The sequence below is a fragment of the Pyrus communis genome, chromosome 17 (genome assembly GCF_963583255.1).
Source record: "Pyrus communis chromosome 17, drPyrComm1.1, whole genome shotgun sequence".
NCBI classification, from domain to species: Eukaryota; Viridiplantae; Streptophyta; class Magnoliopsida; order Rosales; family Rosaceae; genus Pyrus; species Pyrus communis.
Window position 1 is genome coordinate 20487943 of NC_084819.1, and position 26954 is coordinate 20514896.

General features: G+C 38.6%; 4 protein-coding genes across 7 annotated transcripts; 3 read left to right on the forward strand and 1 right to left on the reverse strand.

Annotated features, from left to right (window-relative positions):
• Positions 1-4904: 4904 nt before the first annotated feature.
• On the forward strand, positions 4905-5402 carry LOC137722207 (uncharacterized). Its single transcript, XM_068461170.1, has one exon. The coding sequence runs from the start codon at positions 4905-4907 to the stop codon at positions 5400-5402; it is 498 nt and encodes a 165-aa protein (XP_068317271.1).
• A 9972-nt stretch (positions 5403-15374) lies between these two features.
• On the forward strand, positions 15375-16481 carry LOC137722208 (aspartic proteinase CDR1-like). Its single transcript, XM_068461171.1, has one exon. It carries the CDS (start codon positions 15375-15377, stop codon positions 16479-16481), a length of 1107 nt encoding a protein of 368 aa, XP_068317272.1.
• A 503-nt stretch (positions 16482-16984) lies between these two features.
• LOC137722982 (uncharacterized) lies at positions 16985-21017 on the reverse strand. 2 transcript variants are annotated; one of them, XM_068462123.1, is made up of 2 exons: positions 20600-21017; positions 16985-19566 (listed from the first exon to the last, which is right to left on the reverse strand). In XM_068462123.1, exon 2 carries the CDS (start codon positions 19445-19447, stop codon positions 17225-17227), a length of 2223 nt encoding a protein of 740 aa, XP_068318224.1. In that variant the 5' UTR covers positions 19448-19566; positions 20600-21017; the 3' UTR covers positions 16985-17224. The 2 variants fall into 2 exon arrangements, with proteins under 2 accessions (XP_068318224.1, XP_068318223.1); XM_068462122.1 differs by having other exon boundaries at positions 16985-19576.
• Positions 21018-22062: 1045 nt separating this feature from the next.
• Positions 22063-26560, forward strand: LOC137723249 (myosin-binding protein 1-like). 3 transcript variants are annotated; one of them, XM_068462404.1, is made up of 5 exons: positions 22063-22180; positions 22974-24166; positions 24349-24447; positions 24571-25862; positions 26012-26560. In XM_068462404.1, the coding sequence occupies exons 2-4, from the start codon at positions 23119-23121 to the stop codon at positions 25860-25862; spliced, it is 2439 nt and encodes an 812-aa protein (XP_068318505.1). In that variant the 5' UTR covers positions 22063-22180; positions 22974-23118; the 3' UTR covers positions 26012-26560. The 3 variants fall into 3 exon arrangements, with proteins under 3 accessions (XP_068318505.1, XP_068318504.1, XP_068318503.1); XM_068462403.1 differs by having other exon boundaries at positions 24349-25884; XM_068462402.1 differs by having other exon boundaries at positions 24349-25862.
• The last annotated feature ends 394 nt before the right edge of the window (positions 26561-26954 follow it).

Genomic DNA, 26954 nt, shown 5'->3' on the forward strand with positions numbered 1-26954 from the left:
GCCTAAACTTTTCATTGCCTTTGGAAACTAATTAATTAATTAAGCTTTGATATGATGTTAATAAATAGCTGGCCAACAGATTACATTATCCTTTCAATTTCTAGTGGCTTAGTGCTGTATTAGTTGCGTTTAAAGCACGGTTTTAATTTCAAAACCGTTGAAATTGGAGCTGAAATAACGTGGGAATATTTTCCCAACATCACACCCTTTACAAAAAATTTGAGAAAGTTCCTTCATTAGGAATCCAGACCAAACTGGCCTCTCCCTTCATTCCTGCAGAAAAAACAATTACCGTCCGGAACTTTGTCCTTAAATTTTCGTTCAAGCAGACTATAAATATCGACCTCTCTATCTTTCAGTTACAACGCAACCTTAGATATTGTCCTTGGTCACCACATCTTTTCCTTCACTAATCTGTTGTTTTTCTGTAGTTCAGTCACTCATATTTCCAAAATTTGCTCCCTTTTCGAATTTCTAACATATATCAATGGGAAATCGTCAAGAAAAACCGCAAGCGTACGAATTTCCGGCCTCTACTGCTCCAAACGCTTCACTTCCGAGTCATGATAATACTCGCAATTCGAATAGTAACCAGGTCAAACTACCCAATGTGTCTGGAGCTGAAGCTGCACAGACTGGAATGGCACGAGTGCACAAGGTACAGATGAGAATGGAAGACAATGATGATACATTTTCTGACTTCATTAACCGCACAAAATTTAAGAACAGAGCTACAACCTCGAATGCTGGTATCAAGAAGGCTGCATCCGCAGCAGAAGGTGTTTATGAAACAAGGCAAGAAGATAATGCATATGATATGTTTACGGATTTTGTTAACCGCTCTAAGTCTAAGATTAGAAAGACGTTCAGCGTCAGAAGCAGAAGCAACACCTCCTTAAAGAAGTAGGAGACTCAAAGTCTACAACCATATGCATGGTGGTGATTGCCGGCATGTTCACGCGGGGATTGTGTGCTTTCTCTCTATCTCCCTTTTTAAACTTTTGTCATATTTACGTCCTGGATACACAGGTTATGTGACGTTGTCGAATTGTCCTGTATGCATTTCTGAGTCAATAATAAATTATATCATTTTTCTTTCATGTGTTTCTAAAGCCCATGTACTATTATAAATATGCTCTTTTCGAGCAATTTTAGCTAATGTATGAAACGATGATGTTAAAATGAAGAAAGATCCCATCCCACAGGGATCTTTATTGTGCATATAAATCATGTGATCCAGGAAAGTGTGAATTCCTAAAGGTGTGACTTCTATATGCATTGCAGCAAGCTTCAGACAGTTTTTGTCCCAAACCCTTGACATTTGGCATATATTTCTTCACCTCTTCGAGAGGCTACAATTTAAAAGGCCAGACTCCTCTGCATCTATATTTTTGTATGCGCAAATTGGACCGAGAAAATAGAAACTAAATCTAACCTAAGCAACGCAGTTGCTGGATCCCATTTTTGTGAAGAAATTATGCGCTAAGAAGCTGGGCATATGATTCCCATCCATCACTTCAATTGTAGAATATTTCTCCTTTATGAACAGTTTTTTACCATTCAGCCAACGTGGTTTTGCCTTCGTTTCTGTTTCTATTTTTCAGTTTTCGGGCAAAGACTGCAAGGACTGTTGGGCTTAAAAAGAATTCACTACTTTGGAGATGTTTATCTCACAAAGAAGAATGTAATGCAGGGGAATTGATAGACAAGAGAAACAAAGAACACTCAAAGTATTACACAAAATTTTTATTCACTCACAAACTAATACAAGGGGAAACACTCAAACACTCTTAGAAGTTTTGTTGCTTCTTCTTTCTTCTTACTTGACACTCTCACTTTTTACTACTTGCTCTCTTGGTTGTTACAAATGGTGTGGATGCCTTCTCCTTTTATAGCCATGGATGGAACCTTGGAGAAGCATGGAAGCATCATGCTAAAGATATCTAGATAATTCCACTACCTTCCTAAGTTAGAATTATCTACACTAATCTTGTATGTTGGTGGAATCCTCACCATTCTTCTAGACTCTTCCACCAACTTGAACTTTGCTAGAATTCTCTAGCATGTGCAGGGATCTTTCTTTGCGTATGGGCCAGATCAATTATCTTTGGACCAAGACAAGATTACAATTCAACAAAGACATGCTTTCAAGATTTCTCATTAATTCATGTCTAAAACTTATTACAAGCTTGCTCAATTATCTTCTTACATACCAATGGGAAAGGGTTAGCATATAGCTCAAACTCAAAGCATTGTTGTGCAAGAAAATCTTCAGTTCTCCCAACCCAATTTATAGATTGGCAACAGTACCAACTCATGTTTCAGTGCTGGAGACAAGCAAGACTGAGGCAAAGATGACTTCACCAACAAGGTTCTCGCTGGGTCGAGTTGAGAAGCTATCAACAGTCCAAACTAGAGCCACAACTTATAGAACTGTAAGTTTGACATACAACGATGCATTATCTGACGACATTCATCGCGCATAAATTAAGATCCGAGCTATCTGCAATGTCAGCTTGTAAAAGATTGCCTCCAGACCAAGAGATGATGGATATTGGATATGATAGAAATAAAGAAGACAGTGCCTGAGTGCCAAAGATACATTTTTAAGATTATATAAATCGTGCAAAGATGAGGATCAGAAAGACATCAAGTCTTCGAAGCAGAAGGATTATCTTTTTCAAGCGAGAGTAAGAGAGTGAAAATTAACGAGGGAGCTCTAATGATTGCTGACAGGATCTTCATTTACAATGACAGCATCCGTAATGACTATGGTTCTACTTTAAAGTCTTGATGGATAACTTAGTAGGAATGGGCTTGGATAAGTCCGATTTCTGGCCTTAATTTTGTGTTTACTACTATTGGAATTATATTTACTTCCTCTACATTTACTAACACATACTGCAGGCAAAAAGCATATGGCTATCACACTTCAATTCTTAATTAATCCAGTTCTTGATTATTGAATTAGATTGATTAGGGTTGATGTTATTTCCTCTCTTTATTTTTCTATTCTTGACTTTTCCGATTCATAACTTTCTCCACTTCAAAACAATATGCCATCAATGAAGCTTGGCCATACTATGGACAAGAAAGAAAAGTTCAATGGAAGGAATGACGGGAATATTTTGGTTGCAAAGTTAACTACTTAGAACATTTCCAACCCGTGGGTTAAAACTTAACATTTTTAACCCAGAAAATTTATGTTTTAACTTAGAAACAATTTTTTTCCTCCGACCATTATGGGTTAAACTTTTAGCCCGAGATTATTAAAGAATGAATTTAGGATAATTTGTTTCTTGTTAAAGTAACATTTAAAAAACAAATTATGTAGACTATCCTAATTTAATTTTATGAACATTTTAACCTAAAAATATTTAGATTTCGATAAATATTGAAAAATCACTAAATCGGCACCATATGAAACTCGTTAAACACTACGAAAAAATATAAAACACATAATGTTTTTTTAATTACTTTAACTGTTGGATTTAAATTTGGACCGTTAGATTTCTTTATTTATTTATTTTTATAGTTGGATTTGATCAAATTAGTTCTTAGTCATTGGATTCAATGAATTTATAAATATAAAACTAATAAAAATATACACATATGGTGGGCTAGCCCCACTAATACAAGGGGGAATCCTGAGCTAAATTTGCCTTTGAAATGAGTTTTAGGTTTTAGCTCATATTTGTCCCAAGGGTAGGAGCAAGTTGGAATAAGTCTATAACCTAAAATTTGAGTTTTACTTTAAGGGTTGAAGTAGGTCTTAATGATGGTAACCTATGAGCATGCACTAGGTTGACAGAGATGAGTAGAATTCATCCATGCGAGGTGACAATATTGTTGTATGAGATGGTAATTTGTATGTTTCATCTTAGGGCTGCTAAATGCTAATGTGAAATTTCTAAGGAGTAAGGACATATTGATTTTGGCATTAGGGTAGTTGGGAAACATCTTTCTAGGAAGGAAATCTTTTCTGTAAAATCAAGTTAAAATGTCTTTTCCCTTACATAATTTCCCTTGCGTTCTAGATCACAAAATTTACTCATTTAGTGTATATTATTTGTTGAGAACAACAAATTTTAAACTATATACTCTAAACCACGGGTGGACACATTAACAGACTGCCATGGCGAATTGGTCTAACTCACAAATGTACCCATTTAGAGTAAATGAATAGGGGTTGGTGGTTTCCCAACCGAAACCCACTATGATTCTTTCGGATGGACTTAAACAACAAATTAAAGCTGTGCGCGTTATTCAACATAGAAGAGCTAGGTTTTTCTGGATATATCGAGTTTCGTTATTCAACCTGATTCCACATACGTACCCACCTAGATTCTGTATCTGCGCGCCTATATACTTTTCATGCTTTTGGAAACTCATGAAGCTTCATATAATGTAATACAGCTGGAGAACGTCATAACCCTTTCAGTTGCTAGTGCTGTATTAGGTGTATGTATGTGTTAAAGCAAGACGTTATTTTCCAAACCAAAGAAATTAAATCGGAGCTGAATAGCGTGGGAATATTACCAAACATCACATCCTTTACAAAGAAAAAAGAAAAGTTTTCCTTCATTATTTGGAATCTAGACCAAACTTCTCCCTTCATTTTTTTGCAAAGGAAATTAATTTCCGTGCAAACAATCACTCCTAGCTAATTACACATGCAGACTATAAATGATGATTTGTGAGCTATCCATCTCTCACAACTTAACCCCTTAAACTGTTAAGAAGTTTTCAGCAACAGTCTAGTCACAACACCTTTTTCTCCACTACCCATTTAGTCAGACAGTTTATCCTTTTCGTCACACTTTGATTGTGACTAAAAGGCTTCTAGCGTCTGTACCCTCATATTTTCAGAACTTGCGCCGGTTTCGAGCTTCTTTAGGATAGCAATGGGAAATAGACAGAGTCAAGATGGATCCAACTCCAAGAGTGCTTGTGAGAAGATCTTCAGCTCTCTCTGCTCAAATTTTCAGACAAACCAGCACGCACACCACAAACAATATTCAGTTCCGGCCTCTTCTGCTCCAAACACTTCACTGCCAACTCATGACCATACTAGCTTTTCGAATAGTATCCAGGTCAAACTGACCAATTCGTCTGGAGCTGAAGCTGCGTCAACTGGACTGGCACGAATGTCCAAGGCAGATATGAGAATGGAAGACAATGATGCATTTTCTGACTACATTAACCGCACAAAGTTTAAGATCAAAGCTATGTCCTCCAATGTCAGCATTGAGAGGGTTGCCTCCATAGCAGATGATGCTTATGAAACAAAGCAAGAAGATGATGAAGGAAACATGTTTATGGATTTTATTAAGCGCACTAAGTTTAAGATTAGAAAGACATCCAGCATTGGAAGCAGAATGAACATCTCCTTTAAAAAGTAGGAGACTTGCAAGGTCATGTTGAATAATGGTGTGGTGATTGCCAGCATGTTTGCTCTCTCTCTCTCTCTCTCTCTCATATTTCTGCCCTGCTTGTGATGTTATGAATTGTCCTGTATGTTCTTCCTGAGTTAATAATACAGTTAATACTAAATAATTTTTCTTCATGTGTTTTAAGAAACCTTAGTGAACATACTAAGTAATGACGGTAAAATGACAAAGAACTAGTCAGTTTTACTCATTTAGGGATCTTTAATATGCATAGAAATCATGTGATGCAGGAAAATGTAATTAACTGAAGTTAAAGAGTTCCTAAAAGTCATGACTTTTAACTTCGAAAAGGAAGGAATCAGATAATAAGTTTCGGATAAAAGGAAAGACTTGATTATGATTGAACAAACCAACACAATGTCTTAAAAGCTACAGCTTGATGTAACATATATACATTTCCTCCAATAAACTAAGATCCATCCTCAGGAAAATGACCGTATCTGAGCTAGTGTTTAAACAAATTTATCTCTAAAGTGCGTATTCATCTCCATTTTCGTGTGCGCTTATTGAACGAAAGAATATAATCCAAACTCAGCTGCAGACTTTATCTGATTCCATTCAGACAATGAAACATATCTATATTCTAGTTTGTCTCTATAATAATGATCGAGAGTTTGGAAACCAGTAGCAATAGGGTGCGCTTTACTAAGAAATTAGGGGCAAAATAAACTGGGAATATGATCCCATACATCACTAATTCATTTCCAAAAATCAGAAAGTTCTCCTTTATGAAGAGCTTTTTTTTACTATTTTAGCCAAAGTTTTCCCTTCATTTCTACATATTTTTTTAGTTTTCGAGCAAGCATTGCAAGAACATGCTCTCAAGATACCTAACTTCTCCACCTACAAATAAGTTTAAGGTCTCTCTTCTTTCTATTAAAGCCAGCGAAAAACACTTCTCCAGCCATTCTTCATTAAGCTATCAAATTATTTCATCTCCTAAAAACCAAATGGGAAAGAGTCAGCATAGCTCAAACTCCAAGTGTTTGTGCAAGAAAGTCTTCAGTTCTCCCTGCCCCATTTGTAAATTGACAGCAGCACCAGATCATGTTTCAGTTCCGGGGAAAAGCGAGCTTAAAGAAAATATGATTCCAACGAAAAAGGTTCCTGCTGAGCCGAGTCATGCCAAGGCTAGTTCAAAAGTTGAGAAGCAAAAGTCCAAACTAGTGCCACAACTTACGAAAACAAATAGGACAGTAAGTCTGGGTTACAATGATGCGTTTTCCAATTACATTAATCGCGCGAGACTTAGGATCCAAGCTATGTCCAATGTTGGAATGGAGAAGATTGCCTCCAGATCAACAGATGATGAATATGATGCAAAGAAAGAAGACAACGCAAAAGATGCATTTTCAGATTATATAAATCGTGCAAAGATGAGAATCAGAAAGACATCAAGCATTGGAAGCAGAAAAATTTTCTCCTTCAAACGAGAGTAATTAAGGAGAGTGCAAATAAACAAGGGAGATTTGACGTATGTGTTAAATAATGATTATGGTTATGCTTAAGGTCTTCATGTGAAAAACTTAATAAGGTTGTGTTGGTGATTTGAAGTGATTATCTTCCTAGTTTGTTTTCAAGCTTAATTACCGTATCATTACTTGTAATTTCTGTATTCCTCTGAATAATATGGTGGTTCATTTTGTTTTTTATTTGAGATTTCACTTTGTGGTTATAGATTTCAGCCTCGGGCGTTAAATCAAAATCTTCAGGTTGATTTTATTTAGAGCAAAGCTAATGTCTTCTGAATAATATAATGCCTAGAGAAATTTGGAACATGTAATATGGTGTGCTTGGTGGATTCCACTTCATTTAGAAATTAGGGGTAGAGAAAGCTGAGAATATTATCCAATCCCACACATCACTTCATTTGAAGAAATCAGAAAGTTTTCCTTTATGAGGAATTTTACTATTTCAGCCAAGGTTGTTCCATCCATTTCTGCATATATTTTTAGTTTTCAAGCAAGGATCAGAAGGACATTTGCGCGCATGCTCTCTAGTTTCTCATTGCTTCATCTCCTAAAGTTACAAAAAGCTTGTTCATTTCGATTTCTTGAAAAACCAAAGGCAAAGAGTCAGCATAGTTCAAAATCCAAGTATTTCTGCAAGAAAATCTTCAGTTCTCCTTGCCCAATTTGTAAAATGGCGGCAACAGCTTATGTATCAGCCGCACAGGAGGAAAGGAAGACCAAGAAAAAGATGCCTCCGCCAACAAAGCTTCTTGCTGAGCTGAGTCACACTAATGCTGTTTCAGAAGTTGAGAAGCAAATCCCAAAGTAGAGGCACAACTTACGAAAGAAATGGGACAGAAATCTGGATGACAGTGATGCATTTTCCAACAACATTAATCGCGCAACAATTAAGATCAGAGCTGTATCCAATGTTGGCATGGAAAATATTGCCTCTGGATCAACAGATGATGGAAATGATACAAAGAAGGAAGACATGGCGAAAGATACGTTTTCAGATTATATAAATCGTGCAAAGATTGTTGGAGAGTTGACATTTGTAATTAACTTAGTTACCTGTTTGGGTCCTTGTAATCAGGATGTAATTAGGATAGATATTATTTGGTGTTTCTTTCCTTGTAAATCAATCTTGTACAATATATATTTCCCTCCTTGGTGAGAAGAATAATATCAGAAAATTAAACCCCAAAACAAGCCCTAATTAGCATGGTATCAGAACAGAGATCCTAGGATTTCTGCTCAGCCCGTTCCCTCAAGCAAACTCGGCCCTCCCATGGAGAACCTACCACCACTCCACGATGGAAACAATTTCATCCTAACCGATCCTACCCCTATACTAAACACTACTACCCTAACTGACCCTACCATGAATCCTCCTGTTTCGAGTTCTTCCGACATGTCTCCGGAGTCTTCAGGTAATTATGGTTTTGTTTTTAATATGAATAATTGTGATTCTCAGTTCGATTGGATTATTGACTCTGGTGCCACATATCATATGACCTATGATTCTACTGATTTAGCTTGTGATACTGTTCCACTTCAATGAAATATTACTAATGCTAATGGTGTCACCTCACCGGTAACTGGTGCTGGCACTGTACACCTCACGCCTACCCTCTCTTTGCCGCATACACTACTTGTACCTTCACTAAAGCATAAGTTGATGTCTCCTGGCCAAGCTATTGAGCAATTGAACTGTTGTGTACTATTGCATTCAAAGTTTTGTCTTATTCAGGATATTCTCACAAAGGAAATAATTGGTCGTGGTACTAAGAGGGGGGATCTCTATTTTGTGGACGATGTCAGTACAGGACGGGTCAATCTCGCCTAAGGAGCCGTTGATCATAAACAGCATCAGATATGGTTATAGCATCGCCGTTTGAGTCATCCGTCTTTCAGTTGTTTATAGCATATGTTTCCGGATTTATTTGTTGGTTGTTCGGTTTCAGACTTTAAATGTGACACTTGCGTACTTGCCAAGAGTCACCGTGTTTCTTATCCGTTGAATTCTAATAAAAGTGCTATTCCTTTTGGTCTTGTTCATTCGGATGTTTGGGGACCATCTCCGATTACTACTTCATCTGGTATTAGGTGGTTTGTAATGTTCATATATGATTGCACACGGATGACATGGTTATACCTTCTTAAGCATAAAACTGATGTGTTTCTGGCGTTTATGACATTCCACACCATGGTTCAGGCACTGTTTTCTACTAAAATCCAGATTTTGCGTTCTGATAATGGTGGTGAATATGTTAATAATGATTTTACACATTATTTAACTAATCACGAAATACTCCATGAGACTACTTGTCCTCAGACTCCTTAACATAATGGGGTGGCTGAGCGCAAAAATCGCCATCTATTAGAAACGGCTCTATCGTTATTGATTGGGGCGGATGTTCCTTGCTCCTCTTGGGATGTTGCTCTTTAGATTGCCACTTACTTTATCAACCGCATGTCATCCAAAGTATTGAATTTTCTTACACCTTTGCAAGTTCTTGCTACATTCGTGCCTTTACCGTCCGTTTGGTGCTCCCACCGCGAGTTTTTGGATATGTTGCCTTTGTTCATCTACATAAAAATCAACGGACAAAACTTAACCCATGTGCTATCCGTTGTGTTTTCATGGGGTATGCACTACTTCAGAAAGGGTATCGTTGTTACCACCCTCCTTCACGTTGGATGTATACTACCATGTATGTTACTTTTTTTGAGTCTGAGATGTATTACTCTCCGGCTTCTTCCAACCCTTATCTTCAGGGGGAGATACGGCATGACAAGCAGGTTTGGACCATGGTTGCTACCACTGATCTTCTGTTGCACTATTAGCCGAGCCTGCAGTGGCTACGGTGCCAGCCCAGCCAACAGAACCACCATCCCTGCCCACAGAACTAGTGGCAAGCACGGCAGTGCCATCTTCACCCATGACAATAGTGCTGCCACTTGTCGATCTTGAGACTTTTACTGATATTACTCCCCCTCGTCTCAAAATATAGTACCATTAGATGACCATACTCCAGAGAATATTCCTGAGGTAAGATCTACTATCCTTATTGATGTATCTGATGTTCCGAATTATCAGTTACCTTTCAGGCACAACCGGGGAAAACCACCCAATCGATATTCACCAGAAACAACAAAGGGCTTTAAATATCCCATTGCCAACTATGTGTCATCACATAAATTATTAGAACCCGGCAAAACTTTTGTACAACAAATATCCGATGATAGCATACCAAGTTCATTGAAGGAGGCACTATCTGATGATCGATGGACCAAGGCAATGGAGGAAGAAATTGATGCACTTCAGAAAAATCAAACATGAGATTTAGTTCTGCTACCCCAAGGAAAGAAAAAAGTGGGATGTCGATGGGTGTACACCATCAAGTACAAAGCTGATGGGTCGATTAAATGATACAAAGCACGATTGGTGGCCAAGGGATACACTCAGACGTATGGTGTTGATTATACAGAAACATTTGCTCCGATAGCAAAGATTAATACGGTAAGAGTGTTAATTTTGTTGGCGGCTAACTTGGATTGGCCATTACAGTAATTTGATGTGAAAAATGTTTTCTTACATGGTAATCTTAAAGAAGAAGCGTATATGGATATTCCACCTAGTTATGCATCAGTTTCACAACCCAGAATGGTGTGTAAGTTGAATAAGGCATTGTATGGATTAAAACAATCACCTCGGGCATGGTTTGGTAGGTTCCGAATGGCTATGAGGAAGTATGGGTTCAGGCAGAGCAATTCTGATCATACACTTTTCTTGAAACGTCGAATGGGTAAATTGACGGCACTTATTATTTATGTGGATGATATGATTGTTACGAGTGATGATAAAGAGGAAATCTCAAGCCTGAAAGATTACTTAGCAACTGAGTTCGAGATGAAAGATCTTGGTGGATTGAAATATTTCTTGGGTACAGAAGTAGCTCGATCTAAACAGGGTATATTTCTATCTCAAAGAAAATATGTTCTTGACTTGTTAGTCGAAATTGAAATGCTTGATTGTAAACTGGTTGACACCCCTATAGTCCAAAATCACCATTTTGCCCTGCACCCTGATCAAGTTCCCACTAATCGAGATCGTTATCAAAGGTTAGTTGGGAGGTTAATTTATTTATCTCATACCAGGCTTGATATTGCATATGCAGTAAGTGTTGTTAGCCAATTTATGCATTCGCCGAGTGATGCGCATATGGGTATGGTTGAACGCATTTTACGATACCTAAAGTCTGCCCCAGGTAGAGGCGTCATGTTTTCTAAGAATGGTCATTGCCGGATAAAAGGTTATACCGATGCAGATTGGGCAGGGAATATTACTGATCGACGATCCACATCGGGTTACTTTACATTTGTGGGGGGAAATTTAGTGACTTGACGGAGTAAGAAACAGAAAGTGGTTGCTTTATCAAGTGCAGAGGTGGAATACAGAGGTATGGCAAAAGGAGTATGTGAGTTATTATGGCTTCGGAGGTTACTCAAAGAACTTGGGTGTCCTTCAATGTCGGCTTCAAATTTGTTTTGCGATAATAAAGCAGTGATTGATATCTCACACAACCCAATCTAGCATGATCACATGAAACATGTGGAAGTTGACATACACTTCATTAAGGAGAAGTTGGATGAGAATATTATTCAAATCCTGTTCGTAAAGTCATAGGATCAATTAGCGGACATTTTAGCTAAAGCTGTTGCCAGTCAAGCGTTTTACAACTCTCTCGTCAAGTTGGGCATGAACGACATTTATGCACCAACTTGAGGGGGAGTGTTGGAGAGTTGACCTTTGTAATTAGCTTAGTTACCTGTTTGGGTCCTTGTAATCAGGATGTAATTAGGATATGTATTATTTGGTGTTTCTTTCCTTGTAAATCAATCTTGTACAATATATATTTCTCTCCTTTATGAGAAGAATAATATCAAAAACTTAAACCCCAAAATAAGCCCTAATTAGCAAAGATGAGGTTCAGAAAGACATCAAGTTTTGGAAGCCGAGAGGTTATCTCTTTCAAAAGAGAGTAAGAAGGGTGAAAATATACTGCGGAGCTTTACAGTTAGCTTAGAGGATCTCAATCTACAATGACAGTTTCCATATTTATGTCTATGGTTCTGCTAAAGTCTTGATTAATAGGGTTGTATTGGTGATTCCAGTGATTATCTTCCTAAAATTAATTATTATCCTTTAAAAAGTAGGTATTCGAGATTTAACTTTGCGGTTATAGATTTCAGCCTCAGTTGTTAATTCAAGATCTTTGTTAGCCGGCAATTTGGTATTAGATTTTTTTTTTTTTTTGGCAGCCATGAGAAAAGTGAATTGATTACAATAGCTGTGATTTTCAGACTTACATGATCATGCATGAAGAACTTGTAGAACATGCATATGGTTTGAAATTAAAGAACAAAATTCAGCAAAGGACGATCATGTTCTACGACTAAGTGTTTCATTCACAAGCTGGTTTGGTGTCCAAGCTGCTTAAGCAGATTGCAAACGCTTGGAAAGAGGACAGCGGGTAGCGATCGATAATCCAAGGTGAAGATGTCTTTTTCAATCTTTCGATTCTTTCCACACTGTAGGATTCTCTCTTGCTCTTCAGCCAAAACATTGTGGGCGGATCAACAGCTGCCACAAGTTGGATTTTTTTAACAGAAGCCAGTGTAACACGTCCTCTAAAGTTAAGGTACCAGCGTTGTAGCTGCTCATGACACCTAGGAGGCTTAATTATTGTTCAACACCTGTGATTCTGCACCAGGGAAGCGTCACCAAAAAAGCATCATGACTTCAAGGAAGAAAGTGAATTCTTCTTGACTATAAGCTAGTTTAAGGTTCTCCCAGAATAATTTTCCTCCAGAAAGAAAGATAATTTTGAACTTTCAATTATTTATAATTAGTGGAATCACTATGTTTTCGCGCATTTGTAAGCATCACGAAATTAACAGATTCGTGCACATGTTATGTTGTGTAAAACTGATGGAGAGCATCTAAAATGTCGTCAAGTCTTTGTGTTGCGTGAAGCGTGCTTGCTAGATTCGTGAAGATAAGGACGCATTGGGTGGGAATATGATCCCAAACATCATATCACTTGAAAAATATGAAGAAGTCTACTTTATGGAGAATCTTAGCCTAATATGTTTCTCTATGGTTTCTTTCGTCCAACCCTTTAATTATTTTACCCAACAAAAGCTTTCTTACTTATATCTCTTCTCTTCCAAACATACAACAAAGTCTCCCGTTTTTTATTTAGCAAAGAGAAAAAAGTTCAGACTCCGATGGCGGGGGGTGAAAATTTTTTCAGCTCATTTGTCTGCTGTTCTACTCGTCAAGAACATGATGGTCATAATCATAGCTTCTTCTATCGCCAACAAGGCCCTGTCCCTGCTTCTCATACTCCAAAACCTTCACTATTAACCCACGATCAGAAAGCTAAGAAAGCTAATGATCATAAAAAACCCATGTCAGAGGTTCAGAAACAGGCTACCAACGATGGATTTTCTGCTTACATTAAACGCACAAAGATGAAAATCAGAACTCGGACGAATTTGGGCGGTTGGAATAGGAGTGCCTCTAACTCCAATTTAGATGATGTACATGTACATGTTGCAAAGAATGAGGATCATACCAGGGACATATTTTCAGAGTACATCAATCGTGTCAAGATTAAGATCAGAAAGACGACGACTGGTTTTGGAAGCAGCAGAAAGAGTTTCAAAGGAGAGCACGTACGAGAAACTGGGTAGCCTTGATCAGTAGAAAATGTTGATGAATCCTGGTATTAAATGTTGGTATTCCCCCAATAATTTGTTGTGAATTTGGTTTGTCAAAGTTGAGAATGAAAAAGTTATTCCTGGGAAATAGCTTCTTCAGCTCAGTTGTCTTGTACTATATATATACACTATAGTTTGTGTTCATTAGGGTTACCGGAGGCTTGATTTCTCAAATTCTCTCTGAATCTTACCCGTTTTCGGTTTAATGGACATGTTTTGTTGTGTACTTGTCTGATTTAATTGGTCGAGTTTTAAAATATTTTTCTCTTTATTTTGCATGCTTAATTTCATGCAACTAATCAAAATAATCAAATACAAAGTAATTTAAGGACTTTGACACGAGTGCGTAGCAACTTTATTGAAAAAAAAAAAAGTAAACTTCTTTAGCTGATGAACAAGGAAGAAATAGCTAATGAACCTAAAAATTAAACAGAATTTATGTGCTAGCAAATCATAGAGAAGCTAGCTAGCGAGGATTTTGAAATCAATGGTCACAGAACCTCATGAACTGAGGAGCGCCTGGTGTTTGTAGAGGGTACCATTTGTAAAGCCTCGTATTTTCAAGTGTGCATTCAACTTCCTCACTCATCCCTTCCACTTTTCGCCTGTGGAATTCCTCTTCCTCCTGCATGCATCTCTCCTTTTTGCCTACTTCCTCCTTGACAAACTCCGTACAGGAAGCCATCCTTTCGGCCTGCAGATAACTCCTCATATTCAATCATCTCATCCGCTATCCTTTCGGACAATGCCAGTAAATTCTAAAGCTCTGATTGGAACTCGGCTGTTCGATTGCTGACATAGGCTTATGAAGTTGTGAACCGTTTGATGACTTAGGAGATGAACGGTTCTGATTTTGACTTGGAAGAAAGTAGCTAACTAGTATTTCCATTTCTATATACGATTGGGACTAATTTTCATGGTTTGTTGCATCCACTACGATCTTCTCATATCGGTAGGTGCAGCAAATTTTGATTGGAAAATTGAAGTTCTTTAATCTTTGAGCACGTACGTAGAATACCAGCCTTAGACGGCCATATATCCATGGGTAACTACCAGACTATAATACCAATATTTTCATCATATATAATAGGCATAAAATAATAGGGTATGTGGCTAGAGATTTTATATTTAATTAAACGCTTACATATTTTCTAAATATTAAGGAATGAAATCGAATTATTAGTAGCTAGAGTTGAACCTTGTCATATATTTTAGTAGGTAATCCAAGGCCAGTATTATATAGAGAATAAGCAACATTAATACAGGTGATCCATGAAAATCCCTGTTGATTTCTATATAGATGTACAGGTGATCCATGACGATCCATGTTGATTTCTATATGGATTTAGCCATCAATACAAATCTATCACCTTCTACTCCCGTTTATATTGCATGTATCTTTGCAACCAATCTCATCGCACATCTTCTTCTCTCTCTCGCTCTCTCTCTCTCGTTCTCTCTCTCTTTCTCTCTCTCTCTCTCTCTCTCTCTCTCTCTCATGGCACCTATGAGTTATTCAACCTTTGGTGCAGTGACTATTCTTTTCGTTTTTCTTGTATTCCAATCATCATCAGCAAGTATCAATGGAGGGTTCAGCGTCAAACTTATACACCGAGACTCACTGAGTTCACCCTTCTACAAAACTCATCCAAAGAGCTTAAACAAAGCCTTTCGACGTTCCATGAGACAGACATTCTATCCAAACAGCGCACAATCACAAATAACAGCTGACAATGGGCACTACCTTTTTAAGCTCTCCATCGGAAACCCGCCATTGGATGTTTATGGCATTGCTGATACAGGCAGTGACCTAATATGGACACAATGCGCACCATGTCCCGGCTGCTACAAGCAGATTAATCCGTTATTCGACCCAACAAAGTCGTCAACGTATAAAGACCTTTCTTGTTACGCACAAGAATGTCAAACAATTGGCACTATTACATGTTCACTTCGACACGCTTGCAATTACACTTATGCGTACGGAAGTGCTGCTGTAACCCAAGGGATCCTATCGAAAGAGACGATTACCATAACATCCACCTCAGGGAATGCTACTTCTCTGGAAAATATTGTGTTTGGTTGCGGACATAACAATACTGGGACTTTTAACGAGAATGAAATGGGTATCATTGGCCTTGGAGGAGGGGACCTATCCCTTGTTTCCCAATTGAGTCCCCTTGTTGGAGGCAAAAAATTCTCATTCTGTTTGGTGCCATTTCACACTGATCCTAGCATTGAAAGTAAGATCAGTTTTGGGGAGGGTAGTGAAGTATTTGGAGACGGTGTGGTTTCGACGCCTTTGGTCACCAAAGAAGACAAGACTCCATATTTTGTAACCCTAAAAGGGATTAGTGTTGGAAATAAGTTTGTGCCTTTTAATTCATCGGGCGAAGTTTCTAAAGGCAACATGTTCATGGACACCGGCACGCCTCCAACCCTAATTCCACAAGATTTTTATGACCGTTTGGTGGCGGAAGTAAGGAGTCAGATTCCGATGACGCCAATTGGTGATGATCCAAGTTTGGGAACTCAGCTTTGCTACAAGAGCAAGACTAATCTGAAAGGGCCAATATTGACTGTGCACTTTGAGGGTGCTGATGTGAAGTTAACAACAATACAAACATTTGTTCCACCAAAAGATGAGGTTTTCTGCTTTGCAATGCAAACTGTTCCTTGGGATGTCGGTATTTATGGTGGATTTGCTCAGTCAAATTTCTTGATTGGTTATGACCTGGAAACAATGGTGGCATTTTTCAAGCCAACTGACTGTACGAAACATCAATAGATAAGTTAAATTACATAATAATAAAGGTTCTTTGACCACGATCGTTATCTAGTATTTCATGTTTCGTTTAGTTCTCGTTTTAAATTGGGTGTAGTCAAGGAGAAATTCTTGGGTTCGGCCACTTGTGCCATGTCACCAGTTCGGCCATTCTCACAAAAGAGGAAAATCTTTGTATATGATCTCACCCAACTCCACATTTCTCCCACTTGTTTGAGTCTTCTGCCCTATACGGGCATCTGCTCACAAGAATCTCTCTTATTAAGTGCCCTACAAAAAGAGCTGAGATACGAGCCAACATGTACAACAACAATCAAACCTTATCCTACTAAGTAAGGTCAGATGTATGAATCTTAAAACACCACTGCACTAGAGTTTGCACCAAATCTTCCGTTAACCCCAAGTACTCCAACATGTGTTAACAATATTTAACACTGCAAGACTTATTGTGCGTTGCCCCCATTGACACGGCAAAATCTCAAGTGTAACCAATGATAAAAACATCATGATCTCACAATCAACATTGAAAATTATTGGCGCTAGTAACATTCATATTATGACTGCAGATAATAAGCCTTGAGGCACATAAACTTGTACGAAATACAGCATCAACTAGCAAAGACTACATAACTAATTACCGATTTAACTAGCAAAGATTACATAAATAATCACAAAGCGAAAATTCCTTTTTAAACAAACGAGGGACGGACTCAGATTGCACACTAATAGCCAAGTAGTGACACAATCTATATGGGAGCCGCACAAGTCGTCCTAAAGTGGCCGGTTTGATTGCACCGACTACAATGCACAACTCGCTTCACACGGCCACGGTCTTCTGCTCGAACACGCTTCTTTCGCGGTCGTCCTGGTGGGCGGAGTGACTTAGGTGGGTTGATTAGAACATCAGCAGCCATGCTCGCATTTGGATCTCCCTCGGATAACTCCTTCCAGAGGGACTTGTCTGGAATAGGATGTATTGTTTGTGAGTATGTCTTCCGATAGGTTGTGACTGTGAAGCAGCTCTCGGTAAACCGATTGACTTGCTGCCGGCAAGATTTAAGTGCGGCAACGGCATGTGCACATGGCAAACCATAAAGCTGCCAGCCCCGACAAAGGCAGCAACGGTTTCGAATGTCCACTATGTTCGTCCCTTCATGGGATATAACTTCAAATTCAGCCTCGTTAGCACGAAGGACCTGATAAGTACGTGCACGCTCTTCAGCCTCCGCGACACGCCTCTCTGCACTGGGCACAAGAATCGATGTCCACTGCATACTGACCTCTCGACGCTCATTGAACCAAGTCATCAGCTGCCTTCTGATAAATTCCATCATCTGAATGATTGGAAGCCCCGACGCCTCCAATATCCAAGTATTTAGAGATTCAACTATGTTAGCTGTCAAATGCCCAAACCTTGTTCCCTCAAAATAAGCAGTAGCCCACAAGCGAGGTGGAATTCGCCTAATCCAAAATGCAGCATCTTGTGATATCTCTTCAATCTCCAAAATTTTTGCTTCAAATTCTATAACAGTGAGAACCTGAGCAGCCTCCCATAAAAGATTAACAAGCATTGTATTGTTAAACTCTTTGCGGAAGCTATCAATCAAGTGGCGCATGCAAAATCCATGAAAAGCAGTAGGAAAGTTTGCTTCAACTCCATCTACAATGCCCTTCTGCCTGTCTGATAAAATTGTAAGCCTAGGCATGTTTTCTGTATTAATCTCAAGCAGATTATGAAGTTCAGAAAGAAACCACATCCAGTTATCATCATTCTCTTCAGCAACAACCCCGAAAGCCAAAGGAAAGAGAGCACCATCACCATCAAAACCGGTCGCAAGAAGCAAAGTTCCCAGATACTTACTTTTCAAATATGTCCTATCAAGTCCAAGGAGGGGCCGACAAGCATTCAGGAAACCATAAATTGATGCCTGAAATGATATGAAGAGGCGCTGGAAGCTGTTATCATTCGGGCATGCATAAACAGATGCAATACTCCCTGGGTTTGTCCGCTTAAGCTGTTCACAATATTGTGGAAGCAATCGATACCCTTCTTCAAAGGATCCACGCATTGCAGCCATGATACGCTCCTTGCCTCGCCAAGCTTGCTTGTATGATAAGGTGATACCGTGAACTCGGTGAATCTCCTCCAGTATCTCCTTTGGCTTGTAATTAGGGTTCTCTCTAAGCCGTTGCTCCACAGAATTTGCAACCCATTGAACTGAGGCTTGCTGATGGCCAAGATGGGAAATTCCTCCACATGTATGATTCTCATGGATGGTCCTGATTGTGAAAGTTGGAACTCCGGGAAGCTTTGCAGCATGAATACGCCATGGGCATCCCTCAGTGGCACATTTAGCAGTGAAGCGAGTTTTGTCAGATTTAATAGTCTGCATTTCAAAGTGTAAGGCAATAGCTGTATCCCTCAATGCTCTCCGGCAGCTCTTGACATCAGGGAACTCTTGCCCGACTGACAATTCATAATTGGGATTTACAAGCGCCATACGGGCCTGAATCACAGGACTGGGGCTGAGTGCAACTGCAAAATCAGATTCCTGGATACTCAAACCATGGGCAGATTCTATCCCCATTTCATTATTTTGATCCATAGACAGTTCCATATTTTCATCAAGTTCTTGGTTCTCTGAGACAGCCAATTCATTGTTCTCTAAGACCATATTATGGTTCTGAGTAGAAAGAGGCATTTCATGGTCATCATGATTAGGTTTCTGATCCACACCTAACTCATTATCATGCCCATAGCTGTGATCATCGTTCCCTTCTTGGTCATGGCTTCCTAAACCCAATTCATGATCAGCATGCCCTAAACCCAATTCATGGTCGTGGGCCTGTCCCAATTCAAAATCATGATTTTGCCCAAGGCCTATGTTATGATTGTGGCCCAGTACTTGCTGATTCTGCCCAAGTGCTAAATTGTGACTTTGCCCAAGCATCAAATCGTGGTTAGCCATTGAAGAAGTCAATCACACTGTATTAAGTATAACAAAGACGGCAACAGCTTCGCAGCCTCCCAAAGATACAACCAATTTATAATTGGAAGCACTGCCTTTCAAACTGTACTAAAGCATGCCTACAAAGCACTATAACTACGGTCAGTAATGAATCACATACCTCTATCGCATCAAGCATCTACTCTAAATCCACACACATCTCCATCACAAGACGATATTACAATAAATTTGGAAAATATAAATACACACTTAGCAAGACAAACACTCAGCAATTTCTATACATGCTTGCACTTCTAAAACCTGCATGCCTCCAAAACAGTAACCAGCTAAAACCGTGACCAGAAACAATGTAATTGAAAACACAAAGATGCCAAGAGAAACGAGAGGGGGAAGAGAAAGAGTGCAAGAGAGGAAAGCAAGTAGAAGAAACTTATATATTTGTGCGCCAATTGTCTTATAATACCACAAAATATACACACACACACAACCCAAGCTATATTCTAAAAACTGCAAAATAGTACATCCACAACTTTGAAACAAAAAAGTGCCACGACATTTTACTTTGAAACATTTAAAACATCAGCTGTGGCTGTTGGGGATCAAAACCAATCAAATAAAACAAGTATCTCATCTGCTTGTGCTGTGAAAAGTATGAAAACAAAGGAAATCGAAAAGTCTAACCAAGCCCTGCACATTCAGATCTCTTACAGCATAAGCATCACTCGGGCGGCTCACCAATACCATGGCCATTAACTAAACCGAGCTTGCATTCTTTAAAACCAAAACATAATTTCAGCATAAAAATCCATACTTTTTACTCACCTGTTCTTCGAAAAAAAATTTCGATCCACTGAAAATAAGTACTCTAATTCAGTACCTCCTGCTTCTTACAAAAGCAAAAACCACAGAATGAACACATTTATTTTTTCAATCATCATGGACATCAAAGCCAAAGCAATAATCTTTCAACCAAAAAACAATCGTTAACCCCAAATTAACAGCAAAACAAGCTAAATTAACACAACCCATTAAAGAGCCACTCAAGAAATAAACGATCATATTCATTAAACTTTCAAAATTGAAAATACTCCAAACAACACAGACCCAATTAACTAAAAGCTCTCAACAGTGGAAAATCAAACAAAAGGGTACCTGAAATTTCCGAAAACCCTAGTTCCAGACCCAATTAAATCCTACAAATTCATCTTCAAAATCGACCCAATCAACAAAACCACGAACTGGGTACTGCTGAAAACACCAAGAATCCAAGTCCCGAGGCGATGGAAGACGGATAGAGCTCGAAAGTCGAGGTCTTGGAATTGCAGGAAGAAGAGGGACGGAGAGTGCAGAAAAGAAAGGGGCAAAAAACAGCGACAGTTTGAAAAGATGGAGTGGAAGGAAATTGGCGGGTAAATTGCGAAGAAAATCGTGAAGGGCAAGAAGGAGACGAAGAGAGATTGGGAATTACAGGGGCAGAAGAGGCAGTGTATGTTTAGGGTTGAGAAGGGAAATACAGGTACGATGGAATTGAGAAAAAAGAGGGCATTTAGGTCAAAGAAATTGGGAATTGATTTTTGGAATTACTGTTTTGCCCTAATTGGTTTATGGAGGATTTGCCTTTTACGGAAACGTCGGAAAGGCAAGCACACTCTCAAGAAAAATAAAGTAATTGTTGCAGTGTGAACGCGTACTCAATATAAACATTTGAAAACGTTATCGACATGATATATCGAATCACATGTACGGTCAAATAATTTGTACAAGCGGGTTATTAAGTGGTGTGATAGCACTTAAGGAGCTTATTGTAATATTTGATTTGTATAAATACGACAATTGATATGTCATTTGTTTTTGTATTCAATATGTGATGACTTAAGAAAAAACACTGGTAGAATATCTTATTAATATAAAATTAAAATGATGAATTGCTTTAATGATTAGGGTCTTTTAATTCAAATTATTCATCGTTTATTTTATTTAGTGAATGATTAAAATAATTTATAGTAGATAAACTCAAAGATAAGTTCTATCGATTTTTATTGTCACAAACAAAAAATTATGTTAATTTTAATAACCATTTTAGCTAAAAAACCAAATAAAAATTTACTTGTTTCTTTGATAATTTTGAGATAAAACAAAATTTCCCTGGGAATCTTTGCTGTTCATTTTTTTTTTTTTGGTGGGAAAATCCTTGCCGTTGATTCAAGTCCAACCGAATAGCCTATTTAATTTTTTTTTTTTAAGTTTTAACGCAACACTACCGTTACTGTTCATTTTAACAAAAAATCACATTTGTACTCTAAAAAATCAATCCTGATATTATTCACTTGCAACACATTTTTGTCATTTTCGTTAAAACTTTAAGTTTTTAAGTTTTTTTTCATTAATTTTTTTTCTTTCTATTTTTCTTTTTATAGAGGGGACCTTTGCGTACGGTGTCGTTTTGTCCTCGATCGGCAGCCGACATTTTGGCTTCTGTCCGTCGGCTTTTGTTTCAACTCCCAACTTTCGAATTCTTGCGATGTGGCACGACAAGGTGCGTCGTCAGATGTCGTAAAGCTTCAACCTTTGGGTTGATACTTTCGTCGCTGTCTCTCTCTCTCTCTCTCTCTCTCCTCTCTCTCTCTCTAAAATTCTCTCTCACCAAACCCGTTATTCCTTTTTTGGTGTTTGCCATTAGTTCTGAAAAATTCAATCATTCCATTCCTTTTTTTTGTTCCACCACATGAACAGGTCAGTTTCTAATTTCGTAGTTACCTGACCCAATTACAATAATGATCAGTTTTTTAATATGTTGTTATGTCATAAATATTTAATCTTTATATTATAATGTGGTCGATATTTGGTTTTGGTTAACGGAATTTGATTTCTGATCATTTTAATCAAAATTTCCCAAGTTATATATGATGATCTGAAATTTTTGTTGCTAATTGAATTGGGTTTTGGTTAAATATTGATTCTTTACGTGAACCGAGTTTCTGTTGTGTAAAATTAAATCTGCTTAATTAGATTGAATCAGGCCCTTAAACCTTCTGATGGGTATTGACATTTCAAGTGATCAAATTTAATTTCGAAATTAATATTTTGTTTTATTGCTTAGAATTAATCCTTGTGGTTGGTGAAATTGCATTTGGAATTTTCGATATGGGTTGTCTCAGAGTTTTCGTTTGATCATCTGAGATGAATTGGTTAGTGCTTGCTGCTATGAACTTGTGCTTTTCAGGCGTTGACCCTTAAAAGTTTCTGCTTTTAATGGAAATGTAAACTTTTGATTAGGTGGGTTTTGATCCTGTTGAGAAATGAGATTTGGGGCATTAGCAATTGGTTCGATCTGCATGTTATCGATTCTTTTGATTTCGGTTTTTCTACGAGAAATGTGGTGTGTGTTCTTAAGAATGTTCTGTTTATGAATGTCACTTGCTTCCCTTTTTGGTTGTTGGTTTAAGATGTTTCATTTTTCGGGATCATTTTGTTATGTTTAGATTGCTCCTTGCTGCCCTCTCAGCTAACAGGAGTTGTAATGCAGGCCTGAATTCCGGTGCTAAACTAGCTGTTTTGGTGATTGTTCTGAGTATCCCGAATCTCCCTTGTCCGTTGTGGGAGATGTTGCTGTATTTCACCTTGGATTACTGATTCCAATTTGAAGGACTAGTGTTTCCTACTCTGAGCACATGGCTGCCTCGGGGACTTCATCTGCATTGACGCAGAAAGCCCCCCGGGATTGGTCTGAAGCTTTGGTACACGCTCTTTTTGAATGGCTGCTGATTTCTATGCTGTTTGTTTACGCCATATTCTCATATGTTATTACAAAGTTTGCTTATTACTGTGGATTGCGAGCGCCTTGCCCGCTGTGTTCAAGAATTGATGATGTTTTGGGCAAGGAAAAACTTGGTTATTATTGGGACTTGTTCTGCGGAAATCATAAGTCAGAGATTTCTTCGTTGGTTCTTTGCCGTGCTCACAATAAGCTTGTAGATGTTCATGGAATGTGTGAAAGTTGCCTCTTCTCATTTGCAACATTTAATAGATCCAATGCTGAGACTTGCAGATTACTGGTGGGTAAGTTGGGGGATGATCCTAAATTTGATTTCGATCAGGACCCTTTACTCGGGGGTCATAATACTTGCTCTTCAAGGAGAACGTTGTGTTCTTGTTGCAATCAGCCATGGATTTCTCAGGGGCATTCTCAAAAGTTGATTCAAACAAAAATATTTAGCGCTGATGCTGAACTCGGTATGCCCCTATCTCATTCTATTGAATATAATCAGAAAGAACCGAGGAAGGCACGAGATGAATCATATATGTCAGCAAGAACCACTCATATGATAGAGAATGGGATTCACCCTATATCTCATGTCCGATACACAGAACTCAAGGTTAACTCTGATACTGAATCGGAAGTTCATTGTTCTGACAATGAAGATGCAAGTGCTTTGATTCATGAAAGAGACAATCCCAAGGAAGATAAATCAGCTCCGAGAGATCCAGTATCTGTTCTCAAGCCTTCAATTTTGGTCTCACAGACACAAGTTGATTCTAAGTCCCATGGTAGTACATCTGTAGCATCTACTGTTGCTATCGGCCATGGACTGGAGGAACTTAACTGGCAACAAGTTGGAAGCAAGGCTGATCTCCCTTCGTCAACTGCACCCATCGTTGACAATCACCCTTCATCATCAAATGCAATGAAACCCCCAATTGAAGTATCAAAACAAAGAAGTGAGTTCGGAACTTTTTTCAGTTTCCTCTTTTCCACATTGTCTTGATTTCGCTATTTTTTTCTCTTTGAATTCAACATATTATTGATTTTTGTATGAAATGCTTCTGCATTAAGCACCCATTGTTTACTGCTGTAAATTAACTTTACAATGATCATTCTTTTCTGTGGTGGTTTCTCTCAGTTGATATTACCGGAAATCATGAAATCGATCAAACATCTGTGGTGGAATCTGGGGAATTGTACAAGGGAGAAGTCAAGCCACTTACAACATCTGAAACAGGTTTGGAAACAAACCTTGTTTCAAGCAACGCTAATGAACAAGTAACCAATGTTCTAGACCTTGGTGATGCTTATAAACTTGTTGTTGTTAGTAAAGGAAGGCATTTGTCTGGTGTGGTTGCAGAACAATGGATTGAGAAGGACTCTTCTAAAGTTACCGAAGATTTGAAGGTCTTGCTGTCACAGTTGTCTACAACTCGAGGGCTTGAGCAATCAACAAGCGCAATGAGTCCGAGATTGTCTACAAATAGTGGAAGTGCAATGAGTCCGAGATTGTCTGCAAATAGTGGAAGCGTAATGAGTCCAAGATTGTCAGCAAATAGTGGTGATTTGAAAGCTTCAGATACTTCCAATTATTTTGGAATGCAGATGCATAACAAGAGGATCTCACTTGAAAGAAATGAGTCTGGGCTGTCTGTGGATGGGAGCATTGTCAGTGAAATTGAGGGTGAGAGTATGGTTGATCGATTAAAGCGTCAGGTTGAGCATGATAAGAAAATTATGAACGCTTTGTATAAGGAGTTGGAGGAAGAAAGAAATGCTTCTTCAATTGCTTCAGATCAAGCAATGGCCATGATTACAAGACTGCAAGAGGAGAAGGCAGCACTCCGTATGGAAGCACTCCAGCAACTAAGAATGATGGAAGAGCAAGCCGAGTATGATAATGAAGCGCTGCAAAAGACAGACGACCTTCTTGTCGAGAAGGAGAAGGAAGTACAAGATCTGGAAGCGGAGCTGGAATTTTATAGGAATAAGTATCCCAATGAATCGATGCTAGATAATCTGGCAGAGACAACTGGTGATATTCAGGCAAGGGATATTGGGGTTGTTCATTCCGAATCAAGCAGCATGGAACATAGTTCAAGTGTACATAAACATGTGGATAATGGAAAGCCTCATACACACAGCAAAGTTGAAGGAGCCACTACGACTTTTGGTGACAAGGATGGTAGTAGTGTAAAAGCCACACTTTTGGATTTTGAAGATGAGAAGATACAAATCTTACAGTATTTAGAGAAGTTAGAGAAGTCACTTTCTTTGTTCTCTGCCAATGGGGTAAACTCAGATTCGTCCAAAGGTGATTGTTCTAAAAATGGAGGTTCCCAAGAAAACCCTCTGTCAGTGCAACATGAAGTGTTTGTATCATCGTCAAATGACAAGGGACAGTGTGAAATTCGTTGCAGTGGGCCAAACTCTGCAGATCTCTGTCAAGTAACAGATTTAGCTTCTCTCCGGATCCTGAGTTCCAATATGATCAAGAGGTTGAAGGCACTGGAGGCAGACCGAGAGTTTCTTGAACACACGATTAACTCACTTAAACACGGTGAGGAGGGACTGACGTTCATTCAAGATATAGCTTCTTACCTGGGAGAACTACGACAAATCGGGATAAGAAGAGATCAAACATCAGCTTGAGTATGTAATGCCGTAACAAAAAGTGAGTTCTGTAATCAAACATCCTAGTCTTGCCAGCATATCTTATATCTCTGCGTTCCAATTTACGGAATCACGAGGATAGTAGAAGCTTTTTCCCTTTCACTAATATGTAAATTGTTCTATGTCAGGTGGCATGCTTACATGACATGATCTTCGAGAAGTTAGAAGGTGGGTACCTGTTTATCGAGTCTTTGGATTGAATAAATCGAAGAAGAATCAAGAGACAAAAGGAACGGAAGGACCAGAAAATGAGAGAACGGGAGTTTGAAAATCACTACCCTCGAAGATTTGGCGTATCATGTGTACAGTAATACTTGCCTTTTTTTTTCCCCCCAACAGTCAACAAAAAGAAAATAGTAGGATTTGAGTCCCTCCCTTATACTATACAGTTGGTCGTTTTTCTCCCTCCGCCCGCCTTTTTTGGGGTCTGAGACTGTCTGACATATTTCACATTTTACTTTGGAAATATGTAGATTTGGTGAGCTTTTTATTTTTATTTTTATTTCTTTTCCTAATTGAGTTTGAGTGGGAGTTTATTTGTTTGGTTTAATATACTTCTTTTTTTCACCATTTTTGGTTTTTAATTTTTAATGGAGTGGATGAGTGATTGAAATGTAAAACGGGTGAATATTGTGTGTAAACTGTCAAGTATCAATAAGAAGATTGATGTCATTCCATTTTGGGCAACCTCATATTTTTTTGACCTTTTATTTGTACCCATAATTTATTAATAATATACCTATTTGTCTCTAAAATGGTACCATTTTGTTATATGTAAAATGTACCCATTGATTTTTTTGTATGAAATGTACCCATTAGAGCAGTTCCACCGGGAGGTGGTTAGGCCGGTACTCAGCCAAAAAACAAGATTGGCACTCAACCAATCCACTCCAGCCCGTTCCATTGCTTGGCACCCAGCCCAAGCTGGTCTCCAGGCCAGCCCAAAATTGACAGATCTTGAGACCGGTCGATCTGACGTCAGCATGGCGTCGGACGGCATATGATGTCAGCCTTTTTTTTTTCTTGCGCCAGAGAGGGCGTTGTTGTGGAGGTGAGGAGCGGAGCTGGTCG